Source organism: Drosophila subpulchrella, chromosome 3L, assembly GCF_014743375.2.
Source record: "Drosophila subpulchrella strain 33 F10 #4 breed RU33 chromosome 3L, RU_Dsub_v1.1 Primary Assembly, whole genome shotgun sequence".
NCBI lineage: Eukaryota > Metazoa > Arthropoda > Insecta > Diptera > Drosophilidae > Drosophila > Drosophila subpulchrella.
This window is the reverse complement of record NC_050612.1, coordinates 4,278,505-4,303,768: the sequence shown is the minus strand read 5'-3', so window position 1 is coordinate 4,303,768 and position 25,264 is coordinate 4,278,505. Positions and strand designations below refer to the sequence as shown.

General features: G+C 41.1%; 2 protein-coding genes across 2 annotated transcripts in view; both read left to right on the top strand.

The window, feature by feature from the left end:
* Window positions 1-22,085, top strand: part of LOC119554793 (tyramine/octopamine receptor) — a 36,682-nt gene extending 14,597 nt beyond the window's left edge. Inside the window, exons 2-4 of the mRNA XM_037865842.1 lie at window positions 18,209-18,632; window positions 19,621-20,712; window positions 21,670-22,085. Coding sequence (XP_037721770.1) covers window positions 18,315-18,632; window positions 19,621-20,712; window positions 21,670-22,062 — 1,803 coding nt within the window. The 5' untranslated portion in view covers window positions 18,209-18,314 and the 3' untranslated portion in view covers window positions 22,063-22,085. The remainder of the gene's footprint in view (window positions 1-18,208; window positions 18,633-19,620; window positions 20,713-21,669) is intronic.
* A 2,096-nt stretch (window positions 22,086-24,181) lies between these two features.
* On the top strand, window positions 24,182-25,227 carry LOC119553323. The gene has a single exon (XM_037863652.1). It carries the CDS (start codon window positions 24,343-24,345, stop codon window positions 24,982-24,984), a length of 642 nt encoding a protein of 213 aa, XP_037719580.1. The 5' UTR covers window positions 24,182-24,342; the 3' UTR covers window positions 24,985-25,227.
* The last annotated feature ends 37 nt before the right edge of the window (window positions 25,228-25,264 follow it).

The window sequence follows — 25,264 nt, the reverse complement described above, 5'->3', positions numbered from 1 at the left end:
CTGCAAATAAATATGGCCTGAGGCGACGAGTGAGGCGGAGAACGGGTTCCAAAGATAAATTGAAATTTATGAAGCGTCTAGGAAGTCAGGAAAGTCAGGAAGAGCCAGGGAAAGATGCCAGATTGCTGGCCAACCCACACAGCAACACTTTAGCACTGAAAAGCACTAAGTAATTTATAGGACATGGGCAGGAATACTATAAAACATACAAAGGACGGCAAACGGACTAATGATGAAGACGCAGATCTGGCAGATTGCCAGTTAACCTTTGTTTAGGTGCTGCGGCCATGGAATTTGAAAAGGAAACTAAAATGCTCTTGAAAATTCCCTTAACTACTTTACATATCTTGATGATTAATACAGAAAATGCAAATTTCCTAATGATTCCTCCTTAAATACTTTTTGCCATCTTTAACCCTCGAGCCTGCGTCTCCTGTTGGCCCAGAGCCTTTGTTCGGTTAGCATAATGAAATTATGCATTCCCACCCCTTTTTCCCCATTTCCTAACCATCCGCCCACCGCCCACCTGTCGAAAACTACAAAACGTGCAGCAATAACAGAGCCCGTTACCAGTGCGTGCATGGGTGGGTGTGTGTAAGTTCCTTTTAGCCCGGTGCCTGGGCCAATACCTTTTACCAGACCTTATTAAATTACACAACCAAGTCGGCAACAAAAGGAGCCTCAGGCAGGACGACATGATGGCACATCCGGGGGCAGGGCGGGAGCTGCAGCACTCTGCATTTCTCTGCTGTCTGAGGATGTTAAAGTGTGGCATATTTTAGCTAAATATTTGCAACTACCCCGATGAGAGTTGCATTGGCTAAATGGAAACACGACCCTGCATATACCAACTGCACATGGCGCCCCAAAGACGCAAAGACGGTGTCCTTGCAATCGGAATTGCCATTGGCACCAGAACCAGTTAAAGCAGGTGATAAAGTTGCAAGCTTTGCCCGGGAGCTAAATTAATTCAGGCAATACAATTTATAGTCCATTGTTCTCTTTCTCTGTCCTTCCCATACTTCCTGGGGTTATTGGATTACCCCAAAAGACTTCAGCTCCCAACAAAACTATGTTGCGTACTCTGGTTATAAGTAATAGCCCGAAACGAATCGAATTTAGCTGAAAGCTTTGACTTTTACTACCATTCGGTCAAGATAAGCAAAGTTGAAATGCAAGTTTTAATACTTTAAAATTCAGTCAGTAAGGAAACTAAATTTATAATATTAATTATTTTTTGTAATATATCATTTTTATACCCGTTACTCGTAGAGTAAAAGATTCGTCGGAAAGTATGTAACAGGCAGAAGGAAGCGTTTCCGACCCCATAAAGTATATATATTCTTGATCAGGATCACTAGCCGAGTCGATCTAGCCATGTCCGTCTGTCCGTCCGATTCTACGCAAACTAGTCTCTCAGTTTTAAAGCTATCGGGCTGAAACTTTCCCAAAAGTCTTATATCTTTTGCAGGTAGTATATAAGTCGGAACCAGCCGGATTAAAAAATCGGAAAAAAAAAAATTAATTAGTTTTGAATTTTGAATTAAATTTTTTCGAAATCGGACGACTTTATCATATTGCTGCCATAGGAACGATCGGAAAAATGGTGTAAAAATAATATGAAACAAATTATAGCTTCGGTGTTTTCCAACATATAACATCCAACGCTTGGAAATAACATTTTTTAATTAGTTCTGATTTTCGAATTTAATTTTATCAAAATCGGACGACTATATCATATAGTTGCCATAGGAAAGATCCGAAAATTGGTAGGAAAATAATATGAAACAAATTATAGCTTCGGTGTTTTTTGACATATTATCTTATACTATTGGGAATATCATTTTTTGTGTTTTTAAATTTAATAATTGTAGCTGCAAGGGTATATAAGCTTCGGCTTGCCGAAGCTAACTTCCTTTCTTGTCTTTTATTGAATTAAGTACGGTACGAATTTTCAATGTTGTTTTATTAACAGTTAGTTGAATTGTTTGATTTTTCATCTAGTTATTAGATTGCAATAAAGAGATTTGGTAGAAAAAGTGCAAACAAATCATATGTTTTCCTTGCGAAATAATTAATCATAAAAATGTCTTTAAAAGTAGCTAAAAATGAAAAAACAAGTACATTTTTTTAGTTTTCAGCGAAATTTCTTCAACAAATCTAATGAAATATGCTATTGTTTCATTGTACTATGAAAATATGGCCATTTATTTGTGGAAATACGCAAAAAATACGATGATTTTGAAGATTTTTTGTTTCGGACCTAGATGACTATTTGGCGGATTTGCCCATATATCATTTTTGAAAGTTTGGAATCAGCAGCGAAGGCCCTTGCATTTTCATGAACTTTCCTAAATCCGGTACCCTGATAAAGACATATAGATTTTGTATAGACACATATAAACATTTTTCTAAGTATTTTTAACTCTTTCGTACAACCCAGTAATCTTAAGACTTAAAATTGAAAATGTATGTTTAAAGAAATAGTAACTCATCCACACATAATCGTCAAAAATTTTAAATTCTGATGGCCCTTGAATTCTACTGTGAATAAATTCCTTCTTCCCCAATTTCTTTGGTGTGAGGAATTTTAATTTGATTCCTGGCTCCCCGCTTCACTTAGGCACACAAAATCAATCATCTTAGACGGCTCTCGAGGCGTTCACATGGAAAGTGAGCAGCTCATAGACAGCCTCCAACATCCATCGATATGTGGAATGAGGTTCGAAGGTCGAGGGGGTCGGAGGTCGGGGTCTGATGGGTTAGACGTATTCAAATTGTATCATTGGCAAAGTCAATTGTTGCCTGCAATGAATTGCAAATTAGGCGTAACTAATTTGCTTTGTGTGCTCCACACGGCTCATTTGGGATCGAAAAGCAGGAAAAGGAGGAGCGAAATCCAGTCGGACCTTGCATTTGTTGTCCACCGATGCCATCAATAATTTGCCAACATTCAAGGCTCATTAATTCCCCAATCCCGCAGATATGCAGCTTAAATTGAGCCAAGCATTTCCGCACAGCAAAGCTTTAAGAAAAATCGAATCCACTTGAGGTTCCGCCCAAAAGCAGTGGTTCCAAAACTAATTGCTATTGAGTTGCGATAATTGCTAAGCCAATTTAGTTAATTTTTATGGGAAAACTTGGGCCACAGCCGATATTGAGGGACAGTCGGGCCAAAAACTTTGAGAACACGCACAAGAAAAAAAAGGCGAGGCAAGAAAGAAAAATATAAATGTGGGGGAAATCGAAAGTGACCCCTAATGGTTTTTTTTCGGACTTAGAATATTTGCGTTTATATTAAATAGCCGTGAGACATTAATAAAGTCAACATTTTACGTAAGCTCTTTTATTTCATAAAAAGAGGAAGTCCCAAGGGCTAAGCTTATTTTAATTATACGTTTCTTGTAAATAGTTATAGAAACGAATTTTTACTTTGGACATTATATGTAAAGGTTGTACATCCTTTCCACGTTTTTATACCCGTTACTCGTAGAGTAAAAGGGTATACTAGATTCGTCGGAAAGTATGTAACAGGCAGAAGGAAGCGTTTCCGACCCCATAAAGTATATATATTCTTGATCAGGATCACTAGCCGAGTCGATCTAGCCATGTCCGTCTGTCCGTCTGTCCGTCTGTCCGTCTGTCCGTCTGTCCGTCTGTCCGTCTGTCTGTCCGGATGAACGCTGAGATCTTGGAAACTATGAGAGCTAGGCTATTGAGATTTGGCGAGCAGATTCCTGAGCTTCTTACGCAGCGCAAGTTTGTTTCAGTAGAGTGCCACGCCCACTCTAACGCCCACAAACCGCCCAAAACTGTGGCTACTACAGTTTTGATGCTAGAGTAAAAATTTAAACTGAAATGAATTGTTCTCATCAATACCTATCGATTGACCCAAAAAAAAGTTTGCCACGCCCACTTTAACGCCCACAAACCGCCCACAAACTTCAAAAAACCGTAAATATGAACTCGGATATCTCGGAAACTATCAAAGATAGAGTATTGGGATTTCAGATTTAGATTCCGTAGCCTTGTACGCAGTGCAGGTTTGTTATGCGAATATGCCACGCCCACTCTAACGCCCACAAACCGCCCAAGCCTGTGGCGCCCACAATTTTTATGCTAGATAACAAATTTTAACTGAAATGTATTGGTCTCGTCAATACCTATCGATTGATCCAAAAAAAAATTTGCCACGCCTACCCTAACGCCCACAATGCTTAAATCTGTCTTCCGCCGGTAGGTGGCGCACTTAAATCTCGCTTTGCTGCTTGCATATCTCCATTTCCCTTTGGTCCCTTTAGCTGAGTAACGGGTATCTGATAGTCGAGGTACTCGACTATAGCGTTCTTCCTTGTTTAAATGGGTATTCGATGTTGATATGTTGCCTTTCCCTTTTAAAAATGCAAATCTCTTTCATTATTTCCCTCAGAAGGGATAAGTAAACATTTCAAGTGAGCACATCAATCAGAAAGGCTGTATATATTCAGTAACCCATTCCCGGCCGAATATGAAGAACCCACATCTGACTGTTCCGATTGCTGCATTGACAAACAGAACTTTCACTAAAGCAATCAGCCCGCTTCCTATCTTGCAGAACCAAATCAAAGTAGCAAACAATTTCAATGCTAAGTACAAAATAGTTTCCATGCCAATGTACAAACTTATTTCCATTTGCTAGATGGCCCCAAGAGGCGAACCCAATATGACACAGAGATATGCGCCTAAGGCCCCCACCCACTCACAGCCTAGAACCACCCACCATACCATTCCGCGCACCCCTCCCCCTGGGAAAACGAGCTGTTAATGACGTGCGTCGCTGCCGCCGTCGCCGTCGACTTCGTTTTCATTTTCATTCTCGTTCCCGTTCGGCGTTCTTCTTCCGGCATGTAAATAAATACGGGAGGAAAAGCGAGGAAAAGGGGGAAATGGAAAATAAAAGCGAGAATCGACTATGATTTATTTTGTGTTTGGCACGCACGTTGTCAATATTTGTTGAATTCATCAGGAAAAACAAAAGCGAAGCAAAGCGAAAAGCAAAAGTTTCCCAGCACCGAGCACTTGAGGCGTCCACCCCCCACCTCCACCCCCATCCCCTCCTCATCGCAATCCTTGTGGGCTCGTAAAGTTGTCGACACACTACTTGAGGCATTGGCGGTACCTAAAAAATCGAATCAGTTATTTATGGATATCTCTGGCTCTTTTGGCTCTGCGGCACATGCACACGGGGCAAAAAAATAAAACCGAAAGACCGAGCGCTAAATATATAGACAATTGTATCGGACAGCAGATGGGCTAAATGATGGGGAGGAGGGCTGCTTCTGACTGACCAAGTAAGCAGCCGTCAAATCAGGCGAAAATGTTTTGCAAAACGTCTTAGTTCAATTGGAAAATCAGTGATCACGGGCAGATAGGCATTCTTGGAAAAGCATACAAAGGAAGTTCGGCCAATTGGCAGGCCAATAAATATAAATTGAGTTATGAAAAAATTAATTTTTGATTGCTGGTCGTAAACAAGGCCGTTGAGATACACAGAAGTTTTATACAAATCGTAAGTACGCACTGAAAATAATAGAGTAAACGGTCTTTAAACATATCCGCTGTTAATGCCAAAAATATCTACATGCGCGATTAAAAAACAGATTCTTTTACACCCGTTACTCGTAGAGTAAAGGGTATACTAGTTTAGTTTATACTAGGTAGACTGAAGCGTTTCCGTTGATTAGAATCAGTAGTCGAGTCAATCTAGGTATGTCCGTCTGTCCCTATGCACGCTGCGATCTCGGAAACAATAAGAGCTGCAATACTGGGATTAGGCATGCAGCTTCTAGAGATTCCTGCGCAGCGCAAGTTGGTTTCGTCAGGTTGTCATGCCCACTCTAACGCCCACAAATCGCACAAAATTGTGGCTCCTACATTTTAATGCTAGAATAAATAAATTAATTTTAACTGAAATGTATTGTTCTCATCAATACATATCGATTAATCCCACAAGCCGACCACAAACTTAAAAAAATCGTAAATATGAACGCGGATATCTCGGAAACTATAAAAGATAGATACTTGGGATTTCAGACTTAGATTCCGTAGCTTTGTGCGCAGCGCAAGTTTATTACGCCAAGTTTATTGTGCCACGCCCACCCAAACGCCCACAAGCCGCCCAAAACTGTAGGACCCATTTTCATTTTAGAAGAAAAATGTTAACTGAATTGTATTAGTCTTGCCAATACCTATCGATTATAAAAAAGTTTTCCACTCCCACTTTATTACGCGAATGTGCCACGCCCACCCTAACGCCCACTAACCGGCCAAAACTGTGGCTCCCATTGTTTTTATGCTAGAAAAAGAATTTTAATTGAAGTGTAGTTGTCTCGTCAATGCCTATCGATTGACCTATAAAGAGTTTGACACGCGAACCAAGAAAATTAAATTAGTGTAACAGATGTAATTTAACCAAGGTTTGAAGATAAACTATTATACGATAATACGATATAATATACGAGAAAATTCGTTAGAAATGCTTACAAGAATCTTGGCATCTTGAAAAGAATTTTACTTTAGGGTATTCGGAGCACACACATTACTGTGTAATTCATGAAGAATTTGCATCCATGAGCTTAGATCGATTATTCGACTTTTCATCCAAAAAGTTGGGAAATTCGCACGACCATTGATAGCAGAAATATTATTCTACCTATAATAGGCCAAGTTTCCTTGTTCTTTGTATATTTTCTTAGCTGACACACGTTGCTTGACGTTCAAGTGCTACGACACCTGCAGCTGCTCGGCATCACAGCCAGGAAAAAGTTCGTCCAAATAAAAAATAAGGCGGACATGTGCGGCCGAGATGAGAAGGGAAGCCACTGCCAGACGAACACACAATAAACAACAATCGGGCGGCATAATTGTGTAATATATATCATACAGACGTACGTTGCTTTATATATTTGCATTTGATGCATACAAATTGTTCGAAGCACTATAGTATTTCAAGTGATTTGTGAGTGCATGGAACCGAACTCTGGCTGCCTTCCACCCAAACCGACCCCCTAGGAATGGATGTACGGGTATGCAAAGTTTCCCTATCAACAAACTTCTAATGGCAGTGGAAAGTGATAGAGTGAGTGGGAGAGTCGGAGCGTGGACCGTGGCAATGGGCTGCCAAATATGATTTATAGGCCATGTCCATGTCACAGCTAGCGAAAGTACAAAATATGACAGAGAAAATATATACGCACTATGGGACAGGCAATTGCTGTGAAAAATCGAGGGGAAAATTTATGGTCCAAGAAAAACCTCAAACAGATGGATTTATTTCTAAGCGATATGTGACATTTATTTCAAAATACTGGGCACTGATTATTCCCATGAAATGAAGCACACAGATTATCTGTGATAAGTTCTGGGAAATTATAGATAATGCCACGGTTCTCCGTTTAAGCCCCTTGTTGGCCAATATCATTCAACATTGCTATCTGCCGCAGTCGGAACATATATGGTTAATCCATCATGCTCCTGACAGCTGTCAGGTGCACGATATTATTGCAGCTCTGACATTTCGATTCATTTGTTTAGATTAACTTAATGGGTTGTTTTAGTGGGAAATGTATCGGAACATTTTATTGAGTGCATTGAGTAGAATTCGATCGTTTATTGTCATCTCCGGAGCTGTCATAAACTAAATTTTTCACATTTCCAAGAAGATAGTTGTTTAAAACCAGGATGTTAGGACTAAACATATTTTCATTCGCTATTTCTTGAAACCATTTAAGCTCTGTGAAATATTAGGAAACCCATATCATTGTTTTATAACCAACAATTCCCCAAATTAATCGATCCGGTTTTACATGTTAGTTACAGTTCTTACACCCACAGCACACTTTCCGAGTGACCACGTGACCATACGTAACTCCAATTGACGGATCGTCCTAGAATCCACTATTTGCTCTCCCCTCCCTTCAACCCCTCGTCTTTCCCAACAAAGTTATCACATCTCTCTGGGTCTTTTTCCGGGAACTGGGAGGAATGTAGTTGGCTGAGTAAACAACATAAGGCAACACCACTGGGCCACCAAATTGCATGTAATAAATGCGAACAAGTAAATTTTGTCGCATGCAGTCAACGTCAAAGGCAAAGAGTTCCCACTGCCAGGCACGTACCGAGCACAGCCCGGTCCTCCGAAAAAGTCCACCCCATCAGCTCACAAACACCGAGCAAGTCGACTATCAATTGGGGAATTGTTAGAGGGCGACTCGACTCTGTGTGCCTGACAAATACGCTCAATGTCAAAGCTGCCACTGCGGGGATGCCTCCAGTTTCTCCGGCTCCGGCTCCGGATCCGAGCTGCAGCTTTCTGCTTTCTGGCCCCATATTGATGATCATCATCAACTATCGACTGGATGGCACAGCAATGCAATGAATTTTAAAGCAAGCCAGCAGGGCAAAGGGAAATTTGGAAAAACAGAAACGACTCGACTTCATTTTGATTTTGATGCATTTATTCATGGGCAACGAGGACGGGAGGGAGCAGGAGTCTCTTTTATCGGAGCGCAAAATCCAGAAATGATGAGCGAGCTAAGTGGAAAACTTCTTGAGCGTTAATTCAGTTACTTCTTACGCCACATTTGCAGGCATCAAGACGCAATCAGAAATATATAAATATAATCGAAACAATTCAAGTCGCATTACGATTTTCGATTGCCAAACGCCCAGACATGTCCCCAATCAATGCCAGAGTCCATAAACAGACCCACTTTATTGAGCGCTGAAGAAGCTTTTATAGAAATGGGGACGTCTGCTCAGTTCTGTTCGGATATGTTCTGTATTTTTGCTGTGTGCTATTCGCAATTGCAATCGTCTGGGGGACCGAATAAGCTACACTGTCCAAAAATTGATGTATTGCACAGTGAATTATAATTCATTAATTGTTGAAATGAAATGAAGAAAATAATTGATATTGGAGGTGGCTGGAATCTTTTTAAAGCTGCTGAGTTTAAAATTGCTATTTACTTTGAAGACCAGCCTCAAGTTTTTTTTGCGGCAAATAAATAATAATAATACCAAATTAATAAAAGCAACATAAAATACTCATAAAACCGGAAATCTAGATAAAGCTATTAATCTTAACAATGCGGCTATGTAATAAGATTACAATTAGAGTTTACTTAAAGAAATAGTATTTAATATTAGTTGTTAAAATTCTTATTTTGTAATTTATAACTATTTTGTTAAAAGAAGTACTTTTAAATGATTAATGCTGATATCAATGCGAAATGTAGAATTTTGTTGTACAAATGTTCCACTTTAAAATGTTCCAAATACTGGTTTGATCCAACAAACCTTATTCTCCCATCTATGAAATAAAATCCAATAGTAAAACTGTTTTCAGTGTAGACTGGGAGTCGCCCCTTTCAGCCAGCGTGTGGGCACTTTGCCTACAAATGAGCTTGCGCAAAGTGGCGCCGATGTCCTTTTAGTTTTTATGACTGCATCGATCGACCATAGCTTTTCAATCAAACCTCTCAACACGTACGCATTGGGTTCACAAAGGTCCAAATAGGACTCCCTTGGCTCCCATGTCGGTCAGCAGAAAGTTTGCCCATAACAATGCTTATTACATTTTCGCTCCTTTTCTTTTTGGAGCACGAACGTCATAGAGCTCTAGTCTTGCGGACCCCAAAGCCAATATTGTATTGTATTTTGTTTTTCTTGTGCGAGTGCGAGTGGCCAAGTCTATTGTTTAAACGAAAATGTTTAATTAAGTGAAGAGCAACAGCAACAATAAAATAATGCACAGAGCAGCTGGCGGATGGGCTAGGAAATTGCTCATGGGGGGACTGAGCGGCAGATGTTGGCAGTTGGTCTCTGGTTCATATAGGAAATCGATGGGGTCACCAAGGAAAACATCAAGTGGCACTGGGATACTGACTGAGAATATGATACAGAATCGGCCAGGTTGATTGGCCAGATGCTAGTTAACCATCTGCTGCTGTATATCAAATCAAATCGCAGCTAAATTGCAATCAAACAAGTTTTCAAGCAACCCACTCGAACGCAATTTGCAATTCCATGACGACTCGCAACACAATCGGCAGACAAACAAAGCAAAAAAATTGCCCACCCATTTAGGAAAGAATGGAAAAAATGCCCCCGCTGTGGGAACTCTGATTTGTTTGGGCAAAAAATCAAAAGTGGCAAATGATCAAGTACGGAAAAAACGAAAGGGGACCCGGGAAAAGTGAAATCAAATCTATCAAATCAAATCAATTGAAGCCATGCATGTTTGAAAACTAAACACAGGCACAGAACGCTTCGCCCGTTCGTTTGACTTTTTGGCCGGCAAATATAGATAAGCGGACTCCACTTGGTCAACATTCGGCAGAACACTCATAGCTCTTAGCTAATTGAAGCGACTCCAAGCTTACACAGCCCGGGCCGAAAGATGATATCCTTAATTAGTTTTACAAATTGATTTCGGTGCCACACGGGAAAAGGTCAATCGATTCATGAATAGTTCAACATTTGGCGTAAGCCCAAACAAAAACAAATCTTTCAGGGTCGGCTAACTGGGAATTAATGGAAACAGGAAGCCAGACAGGCCCATCCATAAAACAAACACATGTTGAGTCGATTAAAAAGTGTGAGACACATCAAAGCGTGGGCAAATTGTTGGTGGAAACCATTTAAAGCGCCCTCGGCCCGTCTTTGCTTAGCTTTGACTTTAATTTTCACTCATGTCTTGTCACTGAATCTTTGACTAGCACAGCGAAAATGGCAATCGAATGCCAACTCGAGCAATAAGCAAAGGACGTCCAAAAACATGCTAAGCACACGCTCATCAGGCTTAAATATGCAAGAGCCCTACAAATATTTCAACAATCCCCAGTCGCCGAGCACTGGAGGAGAAATCTGCACTGAAAGCGCCCACATTGGACGAGTGCCAGCGGAAAATGCATTTCCATTTGCAACTCTGGGTCCGCTGTCAGGACGTCGCATCCTTCTGGCCGAAGCCGAGTCCGCGTCCTGCGAAGTTCGATGGGTCTCAGGATAGCGTTCGATTCGCAGGGCACAAAATGTGCATTGGAGTGCAACTTTTGACTGACTGACAGCCTGTGTGTGTGTAGGCAGAGCGAGTGTGCACACGAACAGAGGAGCTTCCACTTGCCGAAATTTCTGTAGATGCGGCAAAATTGATTACTCCGCGCAGTGTTTGCTTAAATTGTTTGAAGTCTGAAAAAGAAATTTCGATTCAAGGTCAAAATAAAAATGGTTCAAATAAAATGGACAAGAGGTTTTTATGAAAGTATTACAACATTGTTATCTTAGGGCACTAAAACTAATAACTCAAGCCCCAAACATCCTTAAAAGTTATTATACTTAGCTTTAAGACTAGTGGAAATGCTATAACAATAATATCCACCTGAAGTTAATTTGTACCAAACAAAGTAATTTACTAGTCATAAAAACCAAATACTCTTTTAACTCCCAAATTCTCAAATTCAGGGCGAAAACCTTTTGAGCACACCGATCTTATTATGGAAAATCATAATTATTATGGGTATTTCAAAAGGTTGTAATATAGTAAGAATATTAAAGTAAATGGCCCTCTTGTTTAACAAAGTTCTTCGCTTTTAAAAGCAATGAAATGTATCAATTGAAATGCTAATTTGCAGACAGCACATGCCAAGATTTGAGTTATCGGAGCCAGACTGTACTTATTTGGGCGTGGCCACAAACCCACCCACATCGAAACACTCGTGTTCACACACATATAGCTAGCAGTTTACATGGCTGGTTTGCTTTTTGCCAATGATGATGATTTTCATGTTTATCAGTTGCAGGTATGCACTAGCCGCCCCTTCCCTCCCCCTGAAGCCATCCATCCATCTGTCTGTCCTCTGTCCGCCGGACTGACATTTCTCCCTTTTTTCTGTCAATGCCGCTGCGATTCTGCCATGGTACGCATCAATTTTCGAATAGCTCGCCCGCATTAACTCCCAGAAACGTGCCAGGTTCGGGTTCCCGATCCGAGGGCAGGAACTCTGGATAGCTCGCAAATTGCTGACATTTCAACACGTCCGGCCAACAATTGAGATAATTTGGATCAATGGGACATCGATGTTAAGCCGATCAAACAGTGTTTTAAAGTTATAATTCTACTGTACAAACTGAAAAAGATGTTAAAAAAAAAAACATAGTTGATCTTTCTTCTTTTACTTTATATATTTTGTTCTGGTCATTATATAATTCCTTTTACTTTTACAATACTTACTTGGTAATTCCAAGATTTTATCTGACCAAATGCGCCAATTATTACATGAACAAATTTTGATAAAAATTTATAGGTTTCGGATTTAACTTTCAGGAATAATTGTAATTTAATGTTAATTTACACGAATATCACTAAACAAACTTGATTAAGGCATTCAGTTGCTTTGCAAAAGTGTTTTGTGAACGCTCTTGTTTTTTAAATTGTTGCTGAAAATTAACGTAAAAAATAAAGCCAACACTCAGAAAAAAAATCAAGCATTTCGTGCTTGAACCTAGTATTTTCGGTGTCAAAACTTCGCCAAGCATGGAAAATACAGAACGCGAGAACAAAATACTACTTTCGAGCACGAATTTTCAAGACCGAAAATACTAGATTTAAGAACCTTTCGGTCTTCAATCAAGTATGAATAATTCTTAAATCAAGTCATAGTTGGACTAAAAACAAGAACGATTTAATAATAAAGTAAGAAAGTTGCAAGCATGATTTAAATACGAATAATTCTTAAGTCACTATATAAATATTATGAAATTTAAATGAGTTTTTATTTTATGCTAGTAAGAGAAATTGGTATTGGAAACTGAAACGAAATAAACGAGATATATATAAACAATATTAATATTTTAAGTTTACTTACAACTTACCGCTCAAGGGCATTAACACTGCCTAATTTATGCGCCTTATATACCGAGTACTTTCAAAATAAACAGTTGGGAATTATTAGAGTTGACAGACATTAAAATTTCAAAAAGTGCTCTTTATGAGAATTTTTGAGCACGAACGTTCTTAAATGTTAAGCATGCAATTTTTCTTAAATCAAGGCTGTTTGTACTTGTTTTTAGCACGGTGTTTTTCCCTGGGTGAACTTTCTATTTTTGGCTATTATATAAGGAAATTGTGCCATTAAATTTAAATACATGTTTTTAGTCTTCTCTTAGTTGATTTCACCGAACATTTGGTTAAAACGCGAATTCTTCAACTTGGTAAATGCCAAACTTCTTAGTCAAGAATGTCACCTCTTCAAAGTGTTAACTATGCCCTCAACTAAAAATCCAAAAAAAAAAATTGAAAATATTACCGCGATTTCATTGGCAAAAACTGATTTTTGTCTGTAAACAGCATTGACCAAGAATAAAAATATTAATTGCCACAAGTAAGGTAGAGCAACAAAATCTACGCGAATTCTTAGGTGTCACTTGGCTTTTTTGTTAGCAACACCATAGACTCAAGCCCGACCTTTTAGTATTTTTTGAGTACTTAAAACTCCAACTTTAAGTCATTACACATTACATCTTCTACACAAGTGGAACCCATTTTTACACGTAGGCTGGTGTGTTGAAGCCATGCGAAATATTTTATGTGAACATTTTTGTATTTGCAAGTATTTGAATACCCTATTAATTTATTCTATAAAAGACTAAACTTGGTACTAAAGTGACGCATCCATTTGTTTTCGAAATTAAAAATGTTGTCTTAATGAAGTCAATGAAAAGTTAATGAAAACCAGAACAAATCTCCCCCAATTTGTATGTCCCATCTCCGTTCAATCAGCCGGCTGGCAGCAGCAGCGCTCATTACTTTACGGGGAATATTTTCTGCTTCATCAATCTGCTGCTCATTTGGGAAGCAGTCCCGATTCCGCACATGCCTTTATCTCACGGCCCGTCTCCGTCCCCGACCAATTGCTTTACACATCAGCGTGTTCTTGTCATTGCCAAACAAAAAGAAGGAAAAACGGCATCGGACGAGGGAATTTCCCACATGGCACATGCAGCAGCCAGCAACAAAGACGGGAAAGCGGAAAAACGGAGAGGACACCCAAGAAGAATCGAGATCCACAAGCCAAACAGAACGCCACACCAACATGTAAGCAAATTTGCAACCTGTCCGTGGTTGAATGTATGGCTGCTCTTCCGATTCTTTAAAATGCATTAAGCCCGCCACTTCTGCACGGATTTAGTGCTCAGCGCACTCTGAATGTTGTTAAATGTTTCACTCACCCCGGCGGAGGCAAAGCGACCCAGACAGAGTCCCAGTGTGAGAGTGTCCCACTTAATCCAATTTCTAGCCCAAAACTGTATCGATAGTCGCGCAATAGAAGCGCAAAACTGCATGAAAGCGGGCTGGAAGTGGGTGGGTGGCTCCTGGCAGTGCCTGAGTGTCCTGAATGGACCGCAGAGCCTGCCATAAGTGGATAAGGCCCTGCAGCTGGCCATACCGCCCACGCTTTTCCATTCACGAGCCCAACTCAACTCGACTCGAATTGCGTTTTATTGACTACAGGTCGACTTTCATTTAGGCCTAGTTCAGTTTGGTTTAGTTCGCCATCGTACACTGAACACACGAATGGCAAAGATGCTTAAATATATTTGTATTTATTTATTTATACCCACATATACTCGTAGAGTAAAAGGTTATATTATTTTCGTTTCCGCACCATAAAGTATATATATTCTTGATCGAAATAGCCATGTCCGTCCATAACACATAGAAAGTTGGGATAAGGCATGCAGATTCTAGAGATTTTTGCGCAGTGCATGTTTATTTCAGCTGGGTATAAAATTAAAAAATTATTTTCCATTATCTATTTGTATATTATATTTCAAGACTAAATATTCCAACCCTTCTTTTTCAAGTGCAGCTCTCTCAAGGGGTGAAACTGCAAGGACAGTAAATGAACGCAGGTGGAAATTGGAGCCTTATCTACAGGTTGGCCAGTTGTCAACTGGGCGGCGATCAGCGGCCTTTTATTGCCCCAGAAAGTGAAAAAGCGGTGAACGAGTGGGAGGGAAACCGCAGAGAAACCACAACCCCCCACTTTTCTAACCCAACATTCCTTTGGGCCCAATCATGTTTACTTAGGCACGAAAACATTTCATAATTTCCAATCAATTTCACCCGTTTTAATTACGCGTAAAATATTTAAAATTCTCGCATCTCAAAGAGCTCGCCGCGAAATCAAAGCAAAGCATTTTCATTGCCTTCATTTTGTTTGTTATGAATTTCGTAATTCTCTTAGGTTCTCTGTATTTGAACGATGAAATTTTACTTGTGTGCCTCTTTGAATTGTTGTACGCCACATTAATCATGCAAATGAAATGAAACATGAGGGGCGGGGCGTTAAGGTGTGTAGAAGGGGCGTGGCGCTCACTCCCATCAGTGGCAATTAACAGAAATTCCGAAAGATGCATGTGCTTTATTAGTATCTTTTTCGTTCCGTGCGGCAAGCTTGATCAGCATCAAAGGCGATTCGACCTCCAGTATTTTTAGCTGGCCAAGTGCCTAATGTGGGCTATAAATAAGGCTCTGTGGGTGGCTTTTCGGGTGGGTTTGATGTCGAGGATGCGTGTATCTTGCAGATATGCCGGAACTCTTGCATATTTAATGAGCATGACACGGCGTAAAATTGAGGAAAACAATGAAGCTTCGAAGCTGCCAACGAAGTCTGTACACTCTTTCACTAGTTGTGGAATGTAATGTCTCAGAGACCGTAAGGGAAAGACTTTAAGCCCTTCATTCGATTTTTCCATAAAAATAAGGTCGCCAAACTTTGGCACACTAGCTTCTCACATTCCCAGATGCAAGCACACAAATGCTAATGACAAGTTTGCCAAAAAGGACGTGTCCATGTGGGCCGAAGCCTGCTTTTAGGTATGTATTCAGCTAAGTGTATGTGGAACCCCGTTCAGTCAAGGTCACTTCGCTTCCCTATCGGGAGACTGCATAACGAGTTCAAAAAACTTTTCCCCATTCCCCAAACGAACCCAACTGAACTCAAGTCAGGGACAAACTATCCAAAGCTGTTCATTCACACTCACGCGAACACAAACACGATTCCTCGACTGCTTTTGGGCGCTGGTTCCTTAATCAGGAGCTTTTGTAATAAGCTTATCGCCCGGCGGCCAGGCAGGCCAGAAACAAACAGTAGAAATCCCCTCCTCACGCCACCAGTTTTAATATTCCTTCAATTCAATTATGTCGCGTTCACCCATAAACAGAAATGTTAAGACTTATGTTGATAAGTTGTATTATAAGTTACCACAGGACGTACTTAAATTAAAGTATACATTCAAGACTAATTAATGTAATGTTTTCCTTACAGTTTCACATCAAAAATTTCTGTCTGGAATTTGGATTTGTGGTTTTATTTTTAAAACAATTAATTTCAATTTATTATTAATTTAATACCTATTTTATCGACGCAAAATCGATTTTTCGAAAGTAGTGTAGTGAATTAATGTAACTATAGTTTCTTTTCTATGAGAATTTTTTTCGGCGTATTTTCAGATGAAAATCAGTTTACCAATGGAATTATTATTTTTTAGTGGATACTGAAATAAAAAATAAAACAATATAATATTTTAAATTCTCTGTATTATTTATTTATTAAAGATGATAGTAAAGTTAACAAAACTAATACTATCATAGATGGTGTAGTGCTAGCAGCAGGGCCTTCGACTATTAATAATATTCAAGTATATTGTACAATATTATTAACTAAGTTAATAAATTTACCCATAAAGTATAATCTTTAATTGTCTTATTAAAGTGATTTATTGCCCTTATAAAACTTACCATAGTTTTATGAACTATTTTCGTTTATTTTTGTGACTCTGTTGGCGAGATTGTCTTAGTCTCTCCTGAACTCAAGTCGTGTTCAAATATGGCAGACCAACCAACTAAAAATCGCTTAAAACTTTGTACCCGCCTATTTGTAGAGGTTGAAAAAAACCGAAAATACATTTCCCATTTCCCGACTAAAAGCTTTACTCTTGCAGACAGAAATCAAGGTAGGATTGAGGGGCATTAGCAATCTGGCAGCCCGACCCCACTTCAGCCGCCCGTGGAGCGAAAAAACGCAAAACAATTTTTGCTGAATGAAAATGTTTGCTTCAAAGTTGTTCCTTCCTTTCCCCATTTTCTGGGCTCCGCTGGAGAGTTCAGTTTATGAGCGGGTTATTTTGATTAATGTTCTTTCAACTGCTATCAGGCATGTTCGGTGTAGAAGAAGAGTCCGAGAGCAAAACTCAGTAAAGTTGGCAAGGGCTTAGCGGATATAGATGTGTCAAGAGAAAGAGCAGAGCAACAATTATTCGATGATTATAAAGTGGGTGGTGGAAGACAAGTGAAAGGACTCCACGTTCATTGTCCACGAAATCCCTTAACATCTTGGAGCCATTTCCTTAGGGCCATCCGTCTCGAGCCGTTCTGGCCTGACATTTTTAATTAGTTTTAAATATTTTATCCGAAGCGGAGATAATGCGACAAGATTTGTCATATAAATTGTTAATGGCCTTCTGGCCGAGTTTTTTCAGGCCTGACATAAGGGCTACCTTACCTTTTTCCCGGGCTGCCATTGAGTTTCTCTCGGAAAGTCCGTCCCATCATTCGAATGTTCTTTGTGTCTGTTTATTGACAAGCTGTAAATAATTTGGATTTGACATGATCCGGATTGCCTTGTGCTGAAGTCCCCCAATAAAATTTACTTGACTCTTGCGGCAAAACTTTTTCCGCAGCAAGGATTGAAAAGGGAGTATAACAACAATCGATGATACCCCAATCTTTTTAAACTGGTCCTGCGTGAGCTATGTATATTCATACTTAGGATCTAGAGTTAGGATCCTTCTTAAAGTAACAATTCTTTAATACAATACAAACTTTAAAGACCAATCATTATTGTTTTTAGGTGCATCTAAATGTTCCTTTTCTCTATTATCTCAGCTCATCCTAAGATGATTCCCTTCACTTGCCCGACTTATTTTCAGAACCTCTTTTATAACGTTGCAACCTTTACTGTGAAGTTATTATGGCCTCTGCGAGGCTATAAAATTATAAACGCTTTTACCATTTATACGTAATCCACAAAATTCCCAAGACATTTCTTCGCAAACCAAAGCGATGCAGCCACATTAATCCTGTTCTCCTCCACATTTTTCTCCGCAGAAAGGAACCACGCACCGCACATTCCGTCCGCCATTCAACCGAGACGCATGCTGACGTAAGCGGACCCAAGAGGAGCAAGTGGAAGCGGCGGGCAGGCGATGCCAAAATGCCATCGGCAGATCAGATCCTGTTTGTAAATGTCACCACAACGGTGGCGGCGGCGGCTCTAACCGCTGCAGCCGCCGTAAGCACCACAAAATCCGGAAGCGACGATGCCGTACGGCCGTATACGGATGCGGACGCGGGCATGGAAGCGGAGACGGCGGCCAACATAACCGGTTCTCTGGTGGAGGGCCTGACCACCGTGGCGGCGGCACTGAGTACGGCTCCGGCGGATGCGGACTCCGTGGGAGAGTGCGACGGAGCCGTGGAGGAGCTGCACGCCAGCGTCCTGGGCCTCCAACTGGCGGTGCCAGAGTGGGAGGTAATAATAATGATACACTGAAAAACGATGGAAGAATCAAAGTGAATATCTGGATATTAAATTCAAAGTGTGGTATTACATATTTGAGTTAACTACAAGAATGTAGTTTTTATACAAATATTATTAGACTAGTCAAAAAATATTATATATGACGTTATTCGTATTTACTTTAAATATTTTCTGTCATTAAATCAATGTCAGTGTCAATCAATTTGAGTTAACTATGACTTTACATTCCCATATTTAAAGTTAATAAAAACAGTAATGGATAAAAGCAAAGCGAGAAATATTCAGTTTAAGTATCCTTTGCTTTTTTTCATCCTTTGCGGTCCTTATACTCGCACTCGTAGAATAAAATAGGAACACTAATTTCGCCGAAAAAATTTAACAGGTACAAGGGAGCGTTTCCGACCCTTTAAAGTATACACATCTATTCTTGATCAGGATCCCTAGCCGAGTCGATCTAGCCATGTCCGTCTGTCTGTCCGTCCGTATCTCGGAAACAATAAATGCTAGAAAATTTGGCATTCGTATTCTAGAGCTTCTTGCGCAGCAAATGTTTATTTCAGCAGAGTGCCACGCCCACTCTAACGCCTATAACGCTAAAACCCGTCTAGCAGCCACATTTTAAAATATTTTGCAAAAGTTTAAATGAGATTTTGTTTTGATTGGATATTAATACCCATAAACATGCCAAATTATTCCAATTGTACCATTCACTAGAAAGTTAAAGGCCAATAAAGTGTGCAATCTTGAGAACAGTCTCTTTGTTACCTGAATATCTCCATCTCGTGTTATTGCTGTATAAATATATTGTGAAATTCGTCCCAGGGTAACGAATATTTGAGAGTCGACACCCTTGGTCCCTCTTGTCTTATACACAAAACAATAAACTCTTTGATATCTCTGATCTTTCAACAAATTACACAGCCTGCGGCCCAACTTAAAAATATCTTACTTCATTTATGTTTCTTTAATTTTCCCACAGGCTTTACTGACCGCCCTGGTTCTCTCCGTTATCATCGTGCTGACCATCATCGGGAACATCCTGGTGATCCTGAGTGTGTTCACCTACAAACCGCTGCGTATCGTCCAGAACTTCTTCATTGTGTCGCTGGCGGTGGCCGATCTCACGGTGGCTCTCCTTGTGCTGCCCTTTAACGTGGCCTACTCGATCCTGGGGCGCTGGGAGTTTGGCATCCACCTGTGCAAGCTGTGGCTCACCTGCGACGTCCTGTGCTGCACCAGCTCCATCCTGAACCTGTGCGCCATTGCCCTGGACCGCTACTGGGCCATCACGGACCCGATTAACTACGCCCAGAAGCGAACCGTGGGCCGGGTCCTGCTGCTTATCTCCGGGGTGTGGCTGCTCTCGTTGCTGATCAGCAGCCCGCCACTGATCGGCTGGAACGACTGGCCGGACGAGTTCACCAGCGCCACGCCCTGCGAGCTGACCTCGCAGCGCGGCTATGTCATCTACTCCTCGCTGGGCTCCTTCTTCATTCCGCTGGCCATCATGACGATCGTCTACATCGAGATCTTCGTGGCCACGCGGCGGCGCCTGCGGGAGCGGGCCAAGGCCAACAAGCTCAACACGATCGCGCTGAAGTCCGCCGAGTTGGAGCCGATGGCCAACTCCTCACCCGCAGCCGCCTCCACCTCCGGCTCCAAGTCACGCCTCCTGGCCAGCTGGCTGTGCTGCGGCAGGGACCGGCCCCAATTCGCTACGCCCATGATCCAGAACGACCAGGAGAGCATCAGCAGCGAGACCCACCAGCCGCAGCAGACGCAGGATGGCTCCAAGGCGGGAGCCCAGAGCAACAGCGATCCGCAGCAGCAGCAGCACGTGGTCGTGCTGGTCAAGAAGTCGCGGCGGGCCAAGATCAAGGACTCGATCAAACACGGCAAGGCCCGGGGCGGTCGCAAGTCGCAGTCCTCGTCCACCTGCGAGCCCCACGGCGAACAGCAGCTCCTGCCCGCCGGAGGAAGCTGCCGTGCCAGCGGAGGACACTCCGGAGGTGCAAAGTCCGACGCCGAGATCAGCACGGAGAGCGGGAGTGACCCCAAGGGTTGCATACAGGTAAGACAGTCTGAGAATCGCAAAGATAAATCAGCCACAAGCTGACCATTACACCAGTTTCCTTATGATCTTGTGCTTCTTGACTACTTACTCCCTTGCTCCTGAAAGGGCAGCAGGTGAACAACAATCTTTTTTTATTATATATAATAAATATATATTTATTACTTATTATATTACTTATTATATATTATATATATATATATATATATATATATTATATTATATATTATATAGCCAATCTAATGATTATTTAATAGTCGTCTAACATTTTTTTTATTTACACAACCTTACAAAATTAAATTAATAATACGCTACCAAGCAATTGATGGCAAATTCTGTTAGTGCTGAACCATGGTTCATAAAAATGTCACTATCTTTTTTCAATGGCACATTTTTTTTAAGTGTTGGGTCTCGGAATTTCTGTTTTTCTTCTTATACTTGACTTATATCCCCCCAAGTATACCAGTTTTTGTCTCATTTCAAAGTCGATAGATTACACCTTAACTTTGGCATCAGATCAATTTGATTGGACAAAAAACGCCAGCGCAGGCGCTTGATAAAAACGTTGAAAAACATTACGTTTTCAACTTAAAGTTGGCCCTGCGAATAAATCAAACTGGGTATGGTCAAAATTCATTTAAAGATTGGTTTTTCCACTTTTTTGGTCGATGGACTACAACTTTAATTTTTTTCCCAGGAGCCGACATGTAAACATATTGTTTCCGCATTAGCTTATTCAAAACTAATATTTTTTATGGTGGGTTGCACAAATTATTAGATTGTCGTCTCCGTCAAAAAGTAATAGAAGCCAGTCGAAACAAGTATTATTATTATTTAAAATTGTGCGTGGTCTTGTCATAATCAGGGAATCGATATTTTGTAAACTGGGGTAGCGGTCCTTCTTTTCCTATAATTGATTTTGTGATTGACCTTGATTCCCTGATACCTTGATTCTAGGTCTGTGTGACTCAGGCGGACGAGCAGACGTCCCTTAAGCTCACGCCACCGCAGTCCTCGACGGGAGTCGCCGCCGTTTCCGCCACTCCGCAGCAGAAGAAACCGAGCGGCGTGAACCAGTTCATCGAGGAGAAGCAGAAGATCTCGCTGTCCAAGGAGCGGCGGGCAGCCCGCACCCTGGGCATCATCATGGGCGTGTTCGTCATCTGCTGGCTGCCCTTCTTCCTCATGTACGTCATCCTGCCCTTCTGCCAGAGCTGCTGCCCTACAAATAAGTTCAAGAACTTCATCACCTGGCTGGGCTACATCAACTCCGGCCTGAACCCGGTCATCTACACCATTTTCAACCTGGACTACAGGCGGGCCTTCAAGAGGCTGCTGGGTCTAAACTGAGGCAGGCTGGCGGGGGTGGGGGGTAGGGCGGCGGACCTGGGCAGTGGGCGGGGGCCAAGGTTCGAGCGGGAGAGCATTACTCAGAGTGTGTGCCAAACTTAAATATTGGTTTAACCGATCATCAAAGATCTCAGTCGATGGTTGGGCCCCAAGTGCTGAACTTTCGATAGGGAAATAACATCGAACTTCTCTAGCGCATAATTTTAGTTTGCCTTGAAATTAAGTTGTTCCAATTTAATAAAAGTGAAAGATGTTTTGGTAAATCTTTTGATATTATATTATGATAATTCATATTTTTAATTTTAAACATTTTTGAGGTAATAATGCAGAAATGTTATTTAATCGTTTGATCGCTTCTTCGGAAGACATATGATTTGTAAGAACTTTAAATTCGATCATCTCGAATTTTTTTTTAGATGATATTTATATGATTTCATTTCAGTTGCAGAAGTTTCAAGTTTAATCAATGGTGATTAATAATCATCAAGCTGGGGAAAACTAAAGCGCCAAAAGAGAAAGTTCAGGCACACTTAAATAAATGTAAACTGGAAAAACTGTTCAATACTCATACTGAAAGGGGTTGTGCTGGGTTTCAAATGAGGAGACATCCCTCCAGCCATACACGCCCAATAAAGAAACATCAAAATTACATAGTAAAGAATTACATAACCATTAAAACGATACATATATATACACAAGCTAAGTAACATCCCAAACGAGAAAAGCATCAAATTGAATTTAATAAAATTAAATTAAATGTTTAGGCACAAGATTTGTGGCAACATTCGTGTTTCACCCTAAGTGTATGGAAAAAATGGTGTTAGTTAAATTAAATCTGCGCTCAAAATATGTAAGCAAGTAAGCTAAACTTCCAAGAAACAAAATTTGTTTTCTAGGCATTACTTTAACGATTTGTATTTAAATGTAATTTAATTGTAGGTAAACAAACACTAAACTACTGTACTTAATGTATACTTTGAAATACGCTTTGAACTATTTGTTAAATAATTTATTGATTAATTGTTTTTATGACAGAGCAACAATTGTGTTGAGTGAGCAGCTAAAAGCTTGCGCATCGAAACTTACTTAAGATAGATAAATGTTTAATTGCACTTTACGGAATGCAACAGAATTAGCGAAATGGAGTACTAAAAATCGACGTATAAACTCAAGTACATGCTATATCGTATATATCACAATTTATGTCTTTTAACGACGAAGTACGATAGTTTCACTAATTAACTTGTTTAACGAGCAAATACGAGCTAAGCGTAAACGAAACCAACAAAAGACAGATTCGAATTAAAGTTATGAAAGAACATTTTGTTTTGAATTTGTGTTTCAATTAAAATTATCAATCGATTTAAATGATCCCTGGGGAGTACATGCATTTCTACATGAATTTGGTGGGAAAACTTCAAAAATGTTAACTGTAAGTTTTAAGAAATGTTTCGAAGTAATACTTACCATTTACTCTTAGCCATTCTCTGGTGTTAAGTGTAAAGATCGAATTCCATTCCATTCTAAGACTGTAATTCATAAACACGTTTCAGGTAAGTATAATAACAACTCTTATTTTTACCCAGTTACATATAATACTTTGCATGAAAAACAAAATTTGTTTAATTTTATGTACATATGTACGTCTCATTCCGGTATACGAAATTTATTGTATCAGCTCCCAATATATGAAACAAAAAGTTCTGATATCAACGTTTCTATTAACAATCATTTTTGTAAATTGCATTTTTAAGGCATTGGTTTCTGGACAGGATATGGAAATTAATTTCTTATTTTGGTCATGGTACAAATTTTTAAAAGTTTTTTTATGCCGTTCTTAGTCAGAAGATTAGTGTCCAGTTTTTATATTTTCCAAATGTTACCCAACCTTTTTAAATTTTCGGGACCCTGTACCCCAACAGCGTGTCTGGAAAAGTAAAACTACTTCTAATTAAAGAAGAACAAGTCCTCCTAACTCGGGATTCTGAATTCCGACAAGCGGAAAAGTAGCTAGTACGGCTTTGACTACTAGCTACTTTCCCGCAACTATCGGATCACGCCCGGTTGCCATTCACAGGGAACGACCCCTTTCAGGTAGCGCGGCTGTCTCCCATCCCTAGCAAAGTGACGGCTTGAATTGTATTGTTGAGATTTAAATTTTTTGGACTGGCGGCAAAAGGACAGGGCTTGATCCCAAACACTAGTTACCTGCGGAAGCAGATTTCCGCGAAGACAGCCGCGAAGAACGCAGGCAGGCAGAAAGTGCAGCATAACCCAGTGATGTATATAAGCAATAGCTGCCCTGCAGAGACCAGCCAGACCATGGAAACTTCGGAAGCGGTGAATACGTGTGCGGAGGGAGACCAGCTGAACAGCTCCTTGCGCCTGCAGTGCTCGGTGTCCTCCATGGACATGGAAAGCGAGAGCGACCTTTCGCTGGCCTTCGAGCGCGAGGAGCAGTCCCCGGATGGCAGCTGCGACGAGCTGCCGGCCTTCGAGATCCGCGCCTTTTCGCCCCACGGACGCACCCCGTCGCCCATCGACGACCTCAACCTGTCGGACATCGAGACGCCCAAGCAGCCGCTGAGGGAACAGCCCCCTGCGGACGATGAGGAGCCCTCCCGCCAGCACGACCCCCAGTACGTCGCCCTGCACGAAATCAACGCCCAGATTAGTCCGCCCAGCGACGGCGACGACTCCAACAGCCTGGAGACGATCTTCGAGGGCGTCTTTCTCAGCACTCCGCCTCGCGAGAAGGCTGCCAACTCCGGCAGTTCCCGCTTTACACCCAAACGCGGCCGCGCCAATCTCATCGAGCTGATGGCCATCGGCAACCGGCTGCACGGTGGAAAGGAGAACCAGTCGCCGGGAGCGCGAGTCACCGACCTGCAGTCGCCATCGCCGCCTAAGGACCCCACCTAGTGAACGCCGCCCACCCCACCCCAACCAAAGCCATGGAGCCCTCGCTCAGACTGCCATCGATGATTTAGACTAAGTTACGATTAAACTGACTGTGTGGTACTTTCCCAGCGGCCAACAGGTGTACACCCTGTGTGTATCCTCGGCTGATCCTTCACCTTAGCTACTTTCCCTACATTTTCCGATGACAGGCCAGAAGTTTTTGTAGTGGTAATAAAGATTGTCTTTCCATGTTTCAAACATTAACCGAAAGTTTGGTTGAATTTGCTGGGCAGGTAGCCAG